The 16,107-nt window shown below is 42.5% G+C and overlaps 1 protein-coding gene across 2 annotated transcripts in view; it reads right to left on the reverse strand.

Annotated features, from left to right (window-relative positions):
- Window positions 1-12,721: 12,721 nt before the first annotated feature.
- LOC118847820 (cytochrome P450 4A11-like) overlaps window positions 12,722-16,107 on the reverse strand; it is a 38,239-nt gene continuing 34,853 nt past the window's right edge. Inside the window, exon 12 of one of the 2 annotated variants that reach the window (XM_036756454.1) lies at window positions 12,722-13,023. In XM_036756454.1, the coding sequence (XP_036612349.1) occupies window positions 12,855-13,023 (169 nt within the window). In that variant the 3' untranslated portion in view covers window positions 12,722-12,854. The remainder of the gene's footprint in view (window positions 13,024-16,107) is intronic. The other variant, XM_036756455.1, reaches the window with a different exon arrangement.

Below are 16,107 nucleotides of genomic sequence, written 5' to 3' on the forward strand. Positions count from 1 at the left end.
CTGATACTGGGACCATCTGAGAGCAGGACTATTTGGCCTTCTCAGACCTTCATGCTGGGTCTAAGGCTGTGAAATGGAGTGGTATGAGGATGGCTATTGAAATCCTGTCCCTCCACCCTGAGTTAATGGGTCTGACAGTGACAGGCCCTCCTATTGGCTCTGTGCCACCGACTCTGAGTCAGCATCCTCTTGGTCTCCCAGGTGCCAACGTGTTCCAAATGGCCTTGTTTGAACTGAAAGTATTTGTGTTCAGAATGTTTAGCTCAGTAAACAACATGTGGTGGACCTGGGCCAAAGAAACAAAGACAAGAAGATCGTTAAAAAAAAATTTTGCTTCACCTTTCCTCCTTCCCTTTTTTTTGCTTTTGTCCTATAATCTGGGGCCCCCATGCTGCTGCCCTCTGTTGGTCTTTTCTGCTCCAGCATCCCTCAGCCTACCCTCCTCAACACCACAAAGCAGCAACATGCCTTCTGCTGTACTGTTCAGAATCCCTCTCTTCATTCAATGCTTGCTCAGGGCCCCTACGCTGAGAAGTAGTCCCTCACAGCCCCTCATTCCCTCCTCCATTTATGGGATCATAACTTTAGAACCATATTTCAATGCAGTCTTCATTCCAGTCAAAATGGCCTACTATTATTCCTTAACCATGGCAATCCATTTCCTGCCTTCGCTCTTGCATCCTGACCTTTTGGAGTCACTAGCTGAGTCCTGGGTGCTACATCTGCCTCCACTCTCAGAAGCCAGGATGGGACCAATGGCTGATGAATTTATATTTCAGAGAATAAGTACCAAACTGTGAGGCATAACATCCCCTTCCTTCCCCACTTTCTCTTTGTCTGAGTAGGGCAGACAGTCATTCCCAAGTTCATTCAGCCCCGTAAAGTTCCTTTTCCATTTTCTGTGTCTTTACATTTATTGAGCTGGCTAAATAAATCGGATTGCCCTAACGACTATTGATCTGGAGACTGCCTTAATTGTGAACTGAGAAGGTGCAGCAGGAGCAGAGTCTGAGTTTTATTAGGAAGTCAATTCAGAAATTGGGGCAATTCATTCTAATTCTTCTATGCAACATGACTAATGTGAAAATATGTTTAATAGGAATGTATATGTAGAGCCTATATCAGATTGCATGTCTTGGGGAGCAGGAAGGGGGGAGGGGTAGAAAATTTAAAACTTATGGAAGAGAATGTTGAAAACTAAAAATAAATAAACTTATTTTAAAAAGAAGTATAAAATGGCAAACAGAAAAGCAAAATCATAAGGAAATAAATAAAGTTAAACTATTTACATTTCTAAGGAAAAAAAGAAAGGTTCAGGGCAAGCAGAGTTTGGGTTTTATTAGGGAGCAGTTCAAACAGGTTCGGGGCAAACAGAGTTTGGGTTTTATTAGGGAGCAGTTCAGAAAGGTTCAGGGTTTGTGACCTGGTCACCAAAAGTGCTGTTCAGCTAAATGGAAACTTGGATTTTGAAATCAAATAACTTTGGTTTAAAGCATTTTTCCCCTATAGTTTTGAGTTTAAAGCTACAAACAATACACCATTTCTGATCTTTGGGGAAGAATTTCTGTTTATTGAATTTTTAAAAATTTAAACAGTTTATTAGGTTTTCTGATTATTTATAAACATGTAATTTGTTTATTTTGAAGCACACTGGTTTTCTTTTCATGCCCTCTATTTTTCTTCTTTCTCACTGAGGTTAGCAGTTGAATATTTCTCTTATTTTTGGGTGTTGTTTCTGTCCTCAGATCTCAAATATTTTGGAGCTGTTTTGGTTTCATTCACCAGTTGGCCCCCATGCCTGGAATGTTCTCTCTCCTCATCCTTCCCTCCAGGCTTCCCTGGCTTCCTACAAATCCCTGCTAAAATCCCACCCTCTGCAAGAACACTTTCCCAGTCCTTCTTAATCTCAGTGTCTTCCCTCTGGTATTGCCTCCCATTTGTCCTGCCTCTAGCTCATTTGAGCGCTTCCCCCTTGGATATGAGCTCCTGGAGAGGAGGGGCTGTCTTTTGCCATTCTTTGTATCCCCAGAATTTAGCATGGTGCCCGACACATAGTAGGTATGTCGTAAATGTTAGTTGCCTTGTTTATTTTCTTCTTTCTCTCTGTATCCGTTATCACAGTGTTCCAATCCTTGTCACATCTGCATATGAAGACATGCTATTTGATAATTCCCAGGTTAATACTAATAGTTATATAAATAAATAAAATAACAAATATAAATAAAATTATATGTGTGTGTGTGTGTGTGTATCCCATTTCTGTGCTAAGGAATGATGTTGCCATTATGGCCAATGATTTGCACAATTCCTTGCTGCCTGGAGTTGTCTCCTACTTCATACGAGGGTCTCCCAGACAAGGCTGCTCCAGTACTCTATAGAATAACATCCACTTAGAAATCACAGTTCATGGACCCACACCAGTGTGTTTGCCTTTATTAGTCAGCCAAATGATGCAACTAGGTCAAAGCAAAGACATTCAAAGAAATAGAATACAAAGATAGGTAACAATAAAACCTTTCTCCAATACTCCTGAAGTCCACTCTCCCACAAATATACACACTATCAGTGGGGAAAGTATACACATGTAAGGAATACACGGGGCCAGTGCAATTTCATGAAGGGGGATAAATACAGTGAAAATGTGTGGCTAGCACATTTAGAGCTATGTACATATGGGAGATATGTGTGGTCAAGGCATATACAGGTGTGAGGTAAGGAGTTCATAATGCTGATCCTGTTGGGCCACTGATGTTTCTGTGGATGCACAGCATCTGCTGGATATGTGGTCCCTGTGAAACATGTAGCCTGCATTGGCCATTGCTCTGTTGCTGTTGGGTATATATTGTGGAACATCTCTCTGCTTCCGGCTTTTGGCTCCAACTGGAGTCCTTGCTTAGATAGAGTGCCTCCTACTGAGAAGAGTGGTCTCTGCCATGCTCTTTTGGGCAAAAGATCCAAGGTTTTCCATATCTCTTTTGATCAAGTGGCTACACTAAGTCATCATACAGACAGAAATCCTTTCCCAGGAAAAAAAAAAAGAAAAACCTCCTCAGTTTTTCGCCCTTCGCCTCATAGTCTCATCTGGAACAGGCTTTTTATTGCTATCAGAATATGCTTTGTTCCAGGTGATAGGTAACTAGGAGTGCCTCTGACCTATATTCCAAAGGGCTTGGCACTTGGCAACAATAATGAGGACAAATTGCAACGAGGCAGATTTAGGCTTGATATTGGGAGAAAAAAGGCCTAACAACAAGAGAAAGCTATACATGGAAGGGATTTTCCTCAGGATACAGTAAGTTCCCTCTTACTGGAGATTGGCCTATTATTAGCGGTGTCATAGAAGGCTTCTGATCAAGGAATGATACGCTAAGAGCAATATTTCTTTTGTGTGGGAGTCAAGTAGCAGTCTGTGAACCAACACTGGGGAGAGGGCAAACTACTACGCCCAAATATGTGAACACACACACACACACACACACACACACACACACACACACACACCCCTATCCTGGCCAGAACCCTTCCTCTTTTTCCCCTTTTGCCCTGAATCTCTCACATTCCCTACCCAGCACTATCTACTGGGCAATGCCTGGTTCTATCAGAACTCTTACTATCTGAAGAGTACTGATTGAGTCCACTACAAATCTATGTTACTTAATCTCAAATGTGTCCTCACTGTGGCAACACAATCTTTTCAAACTTCCCTAGGTAACTATCCCACTCGCCATACATTTTCGTTGTTGTTCTTGTTGGTGTCGTTTAGTCATGTCTAACTCTTCATGACCCCATCTGTCATTCAAAGCCCTTCATAGCTTCGCCCCTTACTTTTCTAGTCTTCTTATACCTTACATCTCACCCCCACCTTCATGTACTCTATGATCCAGTGACTTCCTTGCTATTCCTCAAACAATACACTCTAAGTTCCTGCCTCTGTACATATTCACTGGTGTCCCCCATGCCTGGAATTCTCTATCTCCTAACCTCTGCCTCCTGGCTTCCTTCAAGTCTCAACTAAAAAATCCCACTTTCTGCAAGAAGGGAGTTTCCCCATGGGTGAGATCTAGGAGACTCTCTGTCTCTCCCCTCCTATCTCTCTCTCTCTCTCTCTCTCTCTCTCTCTCTCTCTCTCTCTCTCTCTCTCTCTCTCTCTCTGTCACGCTCGCGCACACACACACACACACACACACACACACACACACACACCAAGAGAAAGCTATACATGGAAGGGATTTTCCTCAGGATACAGTGAGTTCCCTCTTATTGGAGATTGGCCTATTATTAGTGGTATCATAGAATGGCTTCTGTTCTCTCTCATTCTCTCTCTGTCTCACTCTCTCTGTGTGTCTCTCTGTCTCTGTGTGTCTCTCTGTCTCTCTCTGTCTCTGTCTCTGTCTGTCTCTCTCACTCTCTCTCATTCTCTCTCTGTCTCACCGTCTCTGTGTATCTCTCTGTCTCTCTCTGTGTATCTCTCTGTGTATTTCTCTGTCTCTCTCTCTCTCTCTCTCTCTCTCTCTCTCTCTCTCTCTCTTTCTCTCTCTCTCTGTCTCTCTGTCTTGAGCTGAGTTATCTTACTCCCAATGGGCAAGCTCTTTCACTCTGTATTGTCAGGTATAGATTCTCTTATATGGATCATCTCTGACTTCTGCTCTGCTATAATTTGGATAAATGAGGTTTTTTGCTATTCACTGTGTGGGGGGAAGGGGTCAAAACTTGTATAAAGAGCCCCTCCTTCTCCCCACTAATGACACAGTGATCAGAAGTTAGATTGCAGTTTACCATAACCCCTACACTACTAATATTTAAGGGAGCAGATAGATATAATCCTAGCCCAGTGCCCCCTCTAAGAACAGAGTGGCCTCAGATCAGAAGCTTCCTGCTTCTCCTCCTGGCAAGAATCAATCTCCCTTGGAGAAGGGTGGGGAAAGAAGAGAATAGAGATGTCTATTTTACCCCTCTTCCAGCTACAAAAGACAGCCCTTGCAACCACGAGGCCTTGCCACACAGGCCTCACTACACTTAGGGTCTTCCCAACCTTATATAAATGCTTATTCCCTCCTCTTCCCTTCCTTCTCAAAGTCTTTGCTTAATAAGTAACCTGGGGCAAGTTTTGATTTTAGGATCAGTAATGATGATTCAGGCAAGACTTGACATTCTGGCTAGCAACCAGGAGGTGCAGATGGGTGGTAAGGGTATCAATAAACATTTAGGAAGCATCTATTATGTGCCACACACTGTGCTGAGCATGGGATTAAGTGCTGTTGCTTTCAGTTCCTCCCAAACAGCTAATCTAGAGACTCCTGTACTGGTCTCTCCTCTCCTTTCACTCCCTATTCATCCCTATCTTCATCTCCCTTTCTCCATCTCTTAGCTTCTTCCTCTCCCTCTCTTTTCCTCTTGTCTCCTCTCCTCTCCCTTGCCCTCCTCTCTCTCCCTCTCTCATCATCTTCCTCTGTCTCTCTTTCTTCTCCTTCTCCTCCTCCTCCTCCTCCTCCTCCTTCTTCTTCTTCTTCTTTTTCTTCTTCTTCTTCTCCTCCTTCTTCTCCTTCTCCTCTTTCCCCTCCTCCTCCTCTCTCCTCTCCTTCCTCCTTCCCCATACTATGTGGCACTTTACCAATTAATAGAAAAAAACCAAAGTAGGAGTCCTTTGTATGAGGCTAGAAACCTCAAACCCTCCAGCTAGCAGTGTGTGATGCTCCCAGAAGTTTTCACTGAACTCCCTGGTGCTATTTTGAGAGGTTCTCCCCTGACCCCTTCAACTGTCAGTAAATAACCTGGGATTTTGGCATTTGACCAGCTGGAAGGAGTATTATTTTGTTTCTCCTTTTTTCCAGGTAGGTAAGGAATAAACCAATTCCCCACCTGCTCCTCCCTACTGAGAACATACCTGGCCAAGCTCCCAGCACAGCTTTTATCACACCTTAGTGGTAATGGAAGCCAGGGTATGGGAGATCCAAATCTCCTGGCCCTGGAGTGAAGCCAAGTACAAGACTGGGAAGAGAGATGTCACTGACTTCTCACCATCCACTTGGTTAGGAGCTATGTGTGTGCAAATGGGCTTCAACCAGCTGAGCTTTAGGTGCCCACAGAGCAAAAACTGGGGACTGGGCAGGACTTCAAATAGCCTTGGACAGATCATTTAAGGAAAAAAGACAAATGCCCTGTATACCCTGGCAACTTTTCCATCTGATGTTCTAATAACCTGGATGTCTGAACAGTGTATGGAGTATGTTCTATTGGCCTGGAATCTCTATTAATGTCAAAGTATTGCTATTAGCTAAGACGCAGCTAGCTGGCACACTGTGGGATTTAGAGTCAGGAAGACCTGATTTCAAATACAGGTTCATCCTGAAAAAGTCACTTAAATAGCTGTCTGCCTCAGTTTCCTCATCTGTAAAATGGGATAATAATAGCAGGGCTATTGTGAGGATAAAATAAGATAGTATTTGTAAATCTCTTTCAGGGCAGTTCTGAGGATAAAATAAGATATTTGTAAATCCTTTTGCAAACCTTAAATTGCTATATAAAGAAATGCTCACTACTGATTAATTTTAGGGCACTTTTTTAGCCCCTTCCTCATGCCAGGAAGTGAATAGAGCAGTCCTTTAAAAAGGTTACTCAGACACTCTGTAGACTGCCCAATCCCACTGCTGCTTTAGTTCAGTGAGAAGATGACCCTATGGCCTGGGCCATCTGTATGCAGAGTTGAGACTACAGCTCCCAGTGTATCTATACCTACTTTGTCACTTGCCCAATGCCATGGGCTTTGAGGTAGGCAAAATGGTAATCTTTTGACTCATGCATAAATTGGGTTTAAGTGAGGAAGAGCTGTGCAAAGTCATTGGACTCATTCTCTCTTCCATAGTCATCATAATCCTGTGGCAAGATAAAAGACAAGGTGACTGGTGATGGCCTGGGATGCAGTGGATGACCTTGGTGTCTTTGATATCAAACCAAGCTCCACAATGCCAGTTCCATTGGAACAAATTGTTCTCATCTACCCATTCCCCAGGGAAAGTCTTCATGTGCTTTGGGTACATACCCCTCTAACTCACTGATAAGGTTAAGGCCTATCAGTTACCCCTGGTTTAGCCCATCTGCTGAAATCATTTACCAGGGTGTGTCCTGACTGGGAGCCTTCCTCTCTGCTCTATGACCTTGTGAGATTCCTGAGCTGGACTTCTTGCTACTGGAAAGCCTATATGTTCTGGCATATTGTCCTGAAAATAGCCAGCCAGCTGAGGAGGGAGTGTGGTACTCCAAAAAAAATTTCTCCACTTTCTGGACCTAACCTTTCTTGGCATGGGTTATCTCTGATGTAAAAACATGCCTTCATTTTTCCAGGAGCTTCTATGTCTGGAACGTCTCATGGCAGAAATGTCCATGCTTCAAGCTCCCTCACTAATCATGGGTTCCCTGTCTGTGGCATCTGTAACCAGAATTGTCTTTGTTTTCTTTGAGTGACTCAATTTATCTCAGTGAGCTTTACTAGGTGCTAAGCCCCAGGCCCAAACCCCATTAGGTGTTAATGTAATCCATGTGGATGTAAACATCCCAGGGTCCTAAAGGGAGGGGCCAACTCAAGAACCAATCACCAGAGCCTGAGCTCTGGGATTCAGATGATGTCTGATGATGTCTAAAGCCCTATAAGAAGGGAGGACAGAGCTATTGGTGCGGGGCTCTGGAGGTGGTGTTGATGAGGAGACTCTGGGCAGCTGTAGCTAAGGAGCCCTCCAGCTTGTAAACCCGGATGTTGAAACTTTGTTGAACTGTGGTAACTATCTGTTGGGACTTGAATCAGACAAAGTCTATGTCTGTAATTTGCATTTTGTTTTGAAGTTCAGGGTGCTGGTTTTTTTTTCCCCTGAACTAACTGAATGATATTTGAATTAAAAGTAAGCTTGTCAACCCCTTCACCTTGCTTTCCTTAATTAAGCAGATCAAAAGAACCTGTGCTGTTGGCAGCTTTCTGGGTGTTGGCTGTGGGTGAATCTTATACCCCTGACACAGCATCAGAAGTCAGGAACCAATCAGATGTACCTGCTTGAGATGGTACCCTTTCTATAAAATTCATAGCTGTCACTCATCCCTGTGGTATTGGTTGGGACTTAGGTGATCTCCACAAACTAGACCAAATGACGAAAACCTTGCTTAACCTGAATGCCAAATCTGGAAAGTGCCTTTTAAAAGATCATTCATCCCTTCTTCCTGCTGTGACCTGAAGACCATCTCACTCAAAACCTAGAGATCCACCCCTCCCCAGCCTTTGCAGGATGCATCACAGACATGGACACAGAATCTCAAGATTTGAGAATTGGAGAGAATTTCAGAGACCATCCAGTCCAACCCATCCATACTACCAGAAAGCCAAAAACCTCTCATGCCACTTTCTAGCCCATTCATACCCTTCTATTTATTGTCATATTTACTTCTCATATCCTTCCTCCTCTGTCTTCACTAAGCAGAAGGAGACAAACATTACCTCTGCTCCTCTGACCTTCACTTCCCTGACAAAGACTTCACAATCCCATGAGTCTTGCTGGTTTCCTCCTAGTAGTAATCTTAATTTTCCTCAAATTACCTTGGGTGAATAGCAGCCTCAGCTTTGATGACTCTTGGGATGCCCTCTGTCCTATTCTGAACAGAGGTCCCCAGAGACAGCATACTTCCTGTGTGTTTCTTCTTTTTTCCTGTCAGAGCATCCCTTTCAGCAAGCAGTTACCCAACTCACCACCATCTGGCCCTTCTTCTCATTGGCCACAGTAGCATGTTTAGAGCTTCTTTTACCCTTCCATAGAACATGAGAAGCTGCCTCCTTCTCTCAAAGTTGAGACCCAGAATTCCTAGAAAGAACCTGGAGGCAGAATTCAGACTTGCAGAAAAGAAAAAATGCCTACTACCATAGCAGCTATCCAGAAGTCTCCCTCTCTACCCTAACCCTGCCCTCATCTGAAGAGACTTCAGCACAGATGTTGTTGCTCTCTCAAACAGCCTAACTTCCCACTTTCTTGAGCTACCAAACTTTCATGACCTGCTCCTCCACTCTGCCTCAGCTATATCCCAGGATGGGCATCCTTTTGATCTTGATATCGCTGGCAAATGTTCCACTTTCATGATCAAGAACATTGAAGCTTCTTGATCTGATCACAATCTCCTATTCTCCTATCTCTTCCTAAGCCTTTCTCCTCCTAAACCAATTCTTTTTCCCATGAATGTCAATCCCTCTGAACCTTAGTACTTTCCCAGGCCATCCCCCCCGTTCTGGTGATACTCCCCTCTCTTTCTAATTTCCACTCCTTTTGTGTGAACTGATGCGGGAAAGTGAGGAGAACCAGGAGGAAAATTCATGTAATAATAGCAAGGCTGTAAAAGCACAACTTTGAAAGACTTAGGAACACTGATTCAATGCAATGGCCAACCATGATTCCTGGATGACGAAGCATTCTATCTACCTCCTGAGTGAGAGGTGATGGACTCAGGATGCAGAGTGAGGCATATGGTTCTTGAATATGGCCAATGTGGCAATGTGTTTTGTTTGACTATGTTTGTGTAATGGAGTATGCCTAACATGGAGACCTCCTGCACTCCCTTTCACATGGGGAAGAGAGCCTCCTTTAACTGGCTGCAGAGCCAGAACAGGCTGCATTTTAAAACAGCAGAGGATTACTGTTTCCTGCTGCTTCCAGAAGATGAAGATTACTCACAACTTACCTACAGGGAAGGTGCCATGAACTGAACTTGGATGGAGGAATACCATCTCCCCCCTTCAAAGAGCTTACATTCTAATGAACAAAGTCAATACAAAAAAGGAAGCTAGCAAGCAGGGAATGCATATGAGGAATATGGTACCTGAGCAAGGACATGATAGAGAAAGTCTGGAGGGTTCGTAGGGGGGCCTGGAAAGGATGAAAGTGTGGCTGCCCTGAGCACTTTCCTCAAAAAGGAGGTTCTGTAAAGAACCAAGCAATCAGAGGAATGGGTCCCAGGGCTGGAGGGCATTTCCAGTATAAGAAGTCCAAGGGGTGTTAAAAAAAAGTTTTGTTGATTAATCCGCAAATTTTGCAACATCTACCCTGTGAAGTAAGGATAGTAGTAGTAGTAGTAGTGGTAGTAGTAGTATTCTCATTTTACAGATTAATAAGCTGAGGCTTGGAGTGGAGAAAATTATGAAGTATCCAAAAGGACAGTGGTATAGTGGATGGCTCAGTTCTCCCTCTGACATCCCGACCCTGTGACTCAGAGCAAGTCATTCCATCAACCAGCATCAACCAGTGGCCCAAGAAACTAAGACTGAAAGTTACAAAGACTCCTTGTGCATCTGTAACAACAGAGGAAGTTTCCCTACCAGGAGATCTGTACATCAATAAAATCATGTGAAGAGATTAAAAAAACTCCCACCAACAATCAGATCAGGGCATCGTAAGGACCATCAGACAGGTACAAGCCAAGTGTTCTCACAGGCTCAGAAGATGTGATGGGCACTTGAAGTTCATGTGTAAGAAAAGGCATTATGAAGGTAGAGGCTGAGGTTGGAATGGGGGGAGGAGGTAGTAGGATTCAAGGGTTAGATTTACTATAGCTCTTCTTACTATATTCTCACAAAATATTATTGCACTGCCTTATAACTTTGCACTGCTATCATATCCCTCCACAACTGTGAGTTCCCCAAGGGCAGCCATTGGATCTAATTTAAAATTGGGGTCTCCTCCAGTGCCAGCCCAGGGTATGCACATAGTACTTCATGGGTGTTTGAAGCATATGGAGAAAAGAATGGATCAAGTTCCTTAAGCACTCCAAAATGTTCTCCCTTCTCACACCTGCCTCTTAAAACCTTTGGCTTCCTTCAAAACTCAATGCAAATGCTAAGTGCTACAGGGGGCCTTTGTTAGAGGGTGGCAGCTTCTGGACTCATCCCCTCCAAGATTCCCTTCCATCCACTCTGTATGTTTCTGGAGTGTAGCTAGTGTCTAGGCTTTCATCCACCCCAATTAGGATGAAAGATCCTTGAGGGCAGAGACTTTTTACTTTTCTTTGCATACCCAGTGCTTAGCCTAGGGATTGACTGGCACGTAAGTGCTAAAAAAAAAAAAAAAAAAAAAGCTTGTCAATTGACTAAGGCACTACTGTCATCTGGTGGCCACTCTTGGGATTGCAGATAGTCCCCAGGAGATTTAAAATACAATCCAACAAACCTTTATTAAGCACCTATTCTGTGCCAGCCTCTGCACCCAGTGCTGGGGATACCAAGACAAAGGCAAGACACTCCCTTCCCTCAGGGGTTACAATGTGTACCCAAAGTAAAGGGGGAGGGGGAAGGCAAAGCAGTTGGGGGATTGGGAAAGGCTTCGTGGAGGAAGGGGTCCCTCAGCTGAGCCTTGTGGAGGAAGCTAAGGATTCCAAAGACTGAACTGAAGACAGAGTACATTTAGGCATTGGGGATAGCCTATACAAAGGAATGGAGGTGGGAAGTGAGTCACGTGTGAAAAGCAGCAACGGCTCAGTTAGACTGGCATATGGAATATCTAAAGTAGTATAATGTGATATTTGCCTAGAAAGAAGATCCAGACTGTGACAGGCTTTAAATGCCCAATTGTATTGGTAATTAAGGTGGGACTTTTTTTACTGTTTTCTCTTTTGGAGCACTTAGGTAATCAAGTGCCTTTATGAGTCTGGCCTTTGTTTCTTTGATTAAATCCAGGATTTGATGACCTGCTTAAGAAATGAGAAAGTTTAGTTCACATAGGTTTGAGTCACATGGTTGTGTGATATCCTTTGACCCTGAATAGGGTAGATAAACTCAGCAGGCTAGTGTTTTGTTTGGGGCTCTCACTCACTGGAAGAGTGTCATGTGATTTGACTAGAAGAGACTCTGGGCAGCCATTGTTAAGAGCCCCCCGGCTTGAAAATCCAGATGTTGGCACTTCCCTGGTAACTATGTACTGAGATGTTGGACAGAAAGCTAGAAGCCTGTCTATTGGTTTGTGTTATTTGATCTGTTGATATTTCCTGTCTGTAATTTCTGTTTGTATTTGCTCTGAAGTTCAGGGTGCTGGCTTTTCCTCCCGAACTAAGTGAATTTTATATAAATATATATATATATATATATATATATATATATATATATATATATATATATATATACACATGATTAAAGTGAGATTGTTAACCCCTTAAAGTTGCTTTCCTTAGAAAAGCAGATCAAAGAACCTGTGCTGGCAACTCTTCTGTGTGCTGGTGTTGTTGGTCTTATAGCCCCCACAGCAGCTGCTAGCAACATTGTTGTTACACCAACTTCACCCCTACTCCCCTTACACACACACACACACACACACACACACACACTGTTCCTAGTTCTGTCCTCTAGGGCCAAGGAGACCAAATCAAATCCCTCTTCTACATGACAGCCCTTCAAGTTCTTGAAAATGTTCCCCATGTCTCCCACTACATCTTCTCTTCTTCAAGCTGAACACATCCAGTTCATTCAAGCCATGGTCTCAAGTGCCCTTCCCATACCTGTTACCCTCCATTGAATGTTCAACATCTGTCACGAAGTTTATCCCTAAAATGGAACCCAAACATCCAGGTGGCTTTTGACTTCCCCTTCCTCCCTCCTTCTTCCTTCCATCCTTTCTCTCTTGCTCTTCTTCTCTCCCATCATTCCCTCACCACCCTTATTATTTTTCCTCTCCACATTTCCAGGAGAAGGGATGACCCCCCAATGATCTGGATTCTAGTCTGTGGGATCTTTAATAAAGCCAAGAGTGAAAGAGGGAAACAACAGAAGACCCTAGCTGGGCAGTTAGACCGATGACCGACAGAAAAGGAAGAATCCTCATCCTCTGTTCTCTGGGGCAGTGTTAGGGGAGTCTTTTAATCCAGAGGAGGATCCCATTTAGGGACCTGAGAACCAGCTTTGAAATAGGCAGGGGAGGCTTCATGGTGTCTGGCTTCAGCTCAAATAAGAGCAGGGTCAGCGCAACAACCACCTTCATTTCATTCATGGCAAACTTCTGTCCAATGCAGTTCCTAGAAAGATGGAGGAGACAAGGAGAGAGAAGAGGTTCCAAGTTCCCTTAGCACAAAATCTAGCAGAGATTCATCCAATCTCAATCACCCATTCTAGCATTCAAGACTTCCCACAGCCTGGTCTCAGCCACATTTCTAGATTGACTACCAGGGCCCTTGGCCCTGGGCAGGGATGTCCAAGATTAAGGGGAAGAGACCAACAAATGTTATCGGTTATACATCTGACATTAACCTTGTGTCCAAGGCTTGTCACCACCAAACATTTCCATATTCTCTTTGCACAAGACCTCAGGCAACTCTTGACGTGGCCCAACATCCAAGATGTCCCCAGTGACACACACAACACAGCAAAACACAACACAGACAAATTAGAAAAGTCACCCAGGGGTACTCCACCCTACAGCTATATTACTTTATCACAGATGGACTTTTGATTAGCTCTATATATTTTCCTCCTTCCTAAAAAAGTAGCAGCAGTAAAATGAACCAGCATAACAAAACCAGCAAAAAAAAAAAAAAAAAAAAAAAAAACCTTGGCCTTCTATTTTCATGAGATCAGTTTGGGCAGGTTCAACATTAAAAAGAGACTGGAGGCTTGTCCTTGGGACTTTCAGTAGTAGATTCTTTCTTCTCACTCTCACAGCTGCACTGAGCTACATTTCTTATGGTAGAAACACTGAGCTCCCACCACTACAACTTTATATACTCTGTGCTCCCAGAAAACCAAATAATTGCTGACATTTAAATAGTCAGTCAAAGGCAAGCATTTGTTAAACATTTCCTCCATGCCATGCACTATGCTAAATGTTAGGAATATGAGAAAAGGCAAAAGGGAGTCCCTACTCTCAAGGAACTTGTACATTAATAGGGGAGAGAACATTGTAAAGTATATGCTATTTACATGTTTTAAGCTAAAATGCATCCACCAGGGAGAGTCTGAGACTTGAATCATGGGACTTGACTAGGAAATACTACTTTTGATAATTGGCCCCTCCTCTTACCTCTTTAATTCTGTATTTCTAGTTTATAATTCTAGAATTAGAATTCTGAGGGAAGAGGAGAAACTAGAAATCAGAACTAATGTTTCCTTGATTCAAGTCTCACATTCTCCAAAGCAGGTAGAAGGGCCAGAGGAGTTGAGGTGGGGGCGGGGGGGCGTGGTAACCAAAGGTAGTTTTAATGTGATGGATGCATTTTAATTTAAGAGCAGCTCAGTGTATCTCAGGGTAAAGAAAATCACCCAGTCCTAGAGATGAGAATAAGGGTTAAGAAAAGACTGCTTTTCGGCTCCCGTTTATATGTTGCCTTCCCTCAGTAAAATGTAAGCTTAACAAGGACAAGGACTGTCTTTCTTTTTTAGTTCAAATAAAATATATCCTCTCAAGGTCATGATCAAAACATCCATAAGACATTGCTAGAGTTGATATTAAGGGTTAAGAGTTTCCAACTTTTTTTTGCATCTTCAAGCTTTTTGTCCAAGTTTAGAATTTCATAGTTCTGAGCCAGATTCATCCCAACCACATTGCTGAGTGTAAATTTAAGGAAAAACTGGATCATAGTGATGGTTCATTTGATTTTCATAGCAAAGTTATAAGAGATCAAGAAGTAATAAAACAAAATATAAGGAATGAAAAAATAGAATAGAATGTAAAACATTTCATAAGAAAAACACCTGATCTGGACAACAGAACAAGAAGAGAAAACATAATAATTGGACTACCTGAAAGCTATGATTAAAAAAAGAATCTTGATACAATAATACAAGAAGGAATTAAAGAAAATTGTCCTGAAGCATTAGAACAAGAGGGGAAAATAGAAATAGAATCCACCAATCAGCACCTGAAGAAGATCCTATGGAGAAAACCCACAGGAATGTTGTAGTTAGTTCCAAAACCCCTGCTCAAGGAAAAAAAAACATTATGAGCAACAAGAAAAAAAAACAGTTTAAATATGGCAGTGCCACAATTAGAATCACACAAGACCTAGCAGCCATAATACTCAAAGACCGCAGAAATACTATACATCAAAAAGCAAAAAAACTGGGGTTCCAGCTGAAAATATCATACCCTGCAAAGCTAAGTTTAATCCTGAATGAAAAAAGTGGACATTTAATGAATTGTCAGACTTTCAGGATTTTTTTTTTAAAAACCTGAACTTAATAGAAGACTTGACATACAAGAGCCAAGAGAAAAATATAAAGTGCATATGAAAAACTAATTACAAGGGAATCAATAAGGACAGACTGTTTACCTTTCAAATATGTAAATTGTAAAACATACGTCTAAGATTGTTATTAGTAATTGGGTAGTTCATAAGGAAGATTGGGGTAGACCTTAGTATGATAGGATTTTAAATCATTTAGGAACAGCTAAAAAGAGCAATTATCTTATACAAATGAGGTGCCAGAGGAAGAACTGACACAGAGGAATTAGATGGGGGAGGAAGGCTGGTAGTTCTGAAAACCCGTTTTCATCAGGAATGCGTTCAAGAGGGAACAATACATATGTATCTAGAAGGGTATAAAAGTCTTCTAAATTCAGAAAGAAATAAAACACTAAGGGGATAGAGAAAGGGGAAAAAATAAGGGAAGGATCTTTACAGGGGAGGGTGAGGGAATAGGTTAAAGGGGAGGTATAGAAGGGTATTTAGATTAATGGGAAGAGGATTTAGATTAATGGGAATGGGAGGGATCCTAGGAGGGTGATAGGAGAGCAAGGTAGTGGGTAGAAGTAAAATAGAGGAGTCAGGAGGGATAGGAAATAAGAGACACACAAACATAAAATAAAGATCAGGAGAATTTGTTAGGGAGAAAGTATCAGGGGTGGTGATCATGATCTCAGACAAAGTTAAGGCTAAAATAGATTTAATCAAAAGAGAAAACTAGGGAAATTACACTGTGTCCACCATAGATATTGCTTTGGACTATTTATAGATATTGCTTTGGACGATTTAAAACAAGTAGATAGGATAAGGTTGGAATAGTGCTGTGGTGTAGGAGACGATGAGTTGGTGGACTTGGAAAAATATGGAAAGACTGAGACTTATTAAGGAAGAGGTTAGCTACCCTCAGAGAAACAGAGAATA

This window comes from Trichosurus vulpecula, chromosome 4 (genome assembly GCF_011100635.1).
Source record: "Trichosurus vulpecula isolate mTriVul1 chromosome 4, mTriVul1.pri, whole genome shotgun sequence".
Lineage (NCBI taxonomy): Eukaryota > Metazoa > Chordata > Mammalia > Diprotodontia > Phalangeridae > Trichosurus > Trichosurus vulpecula.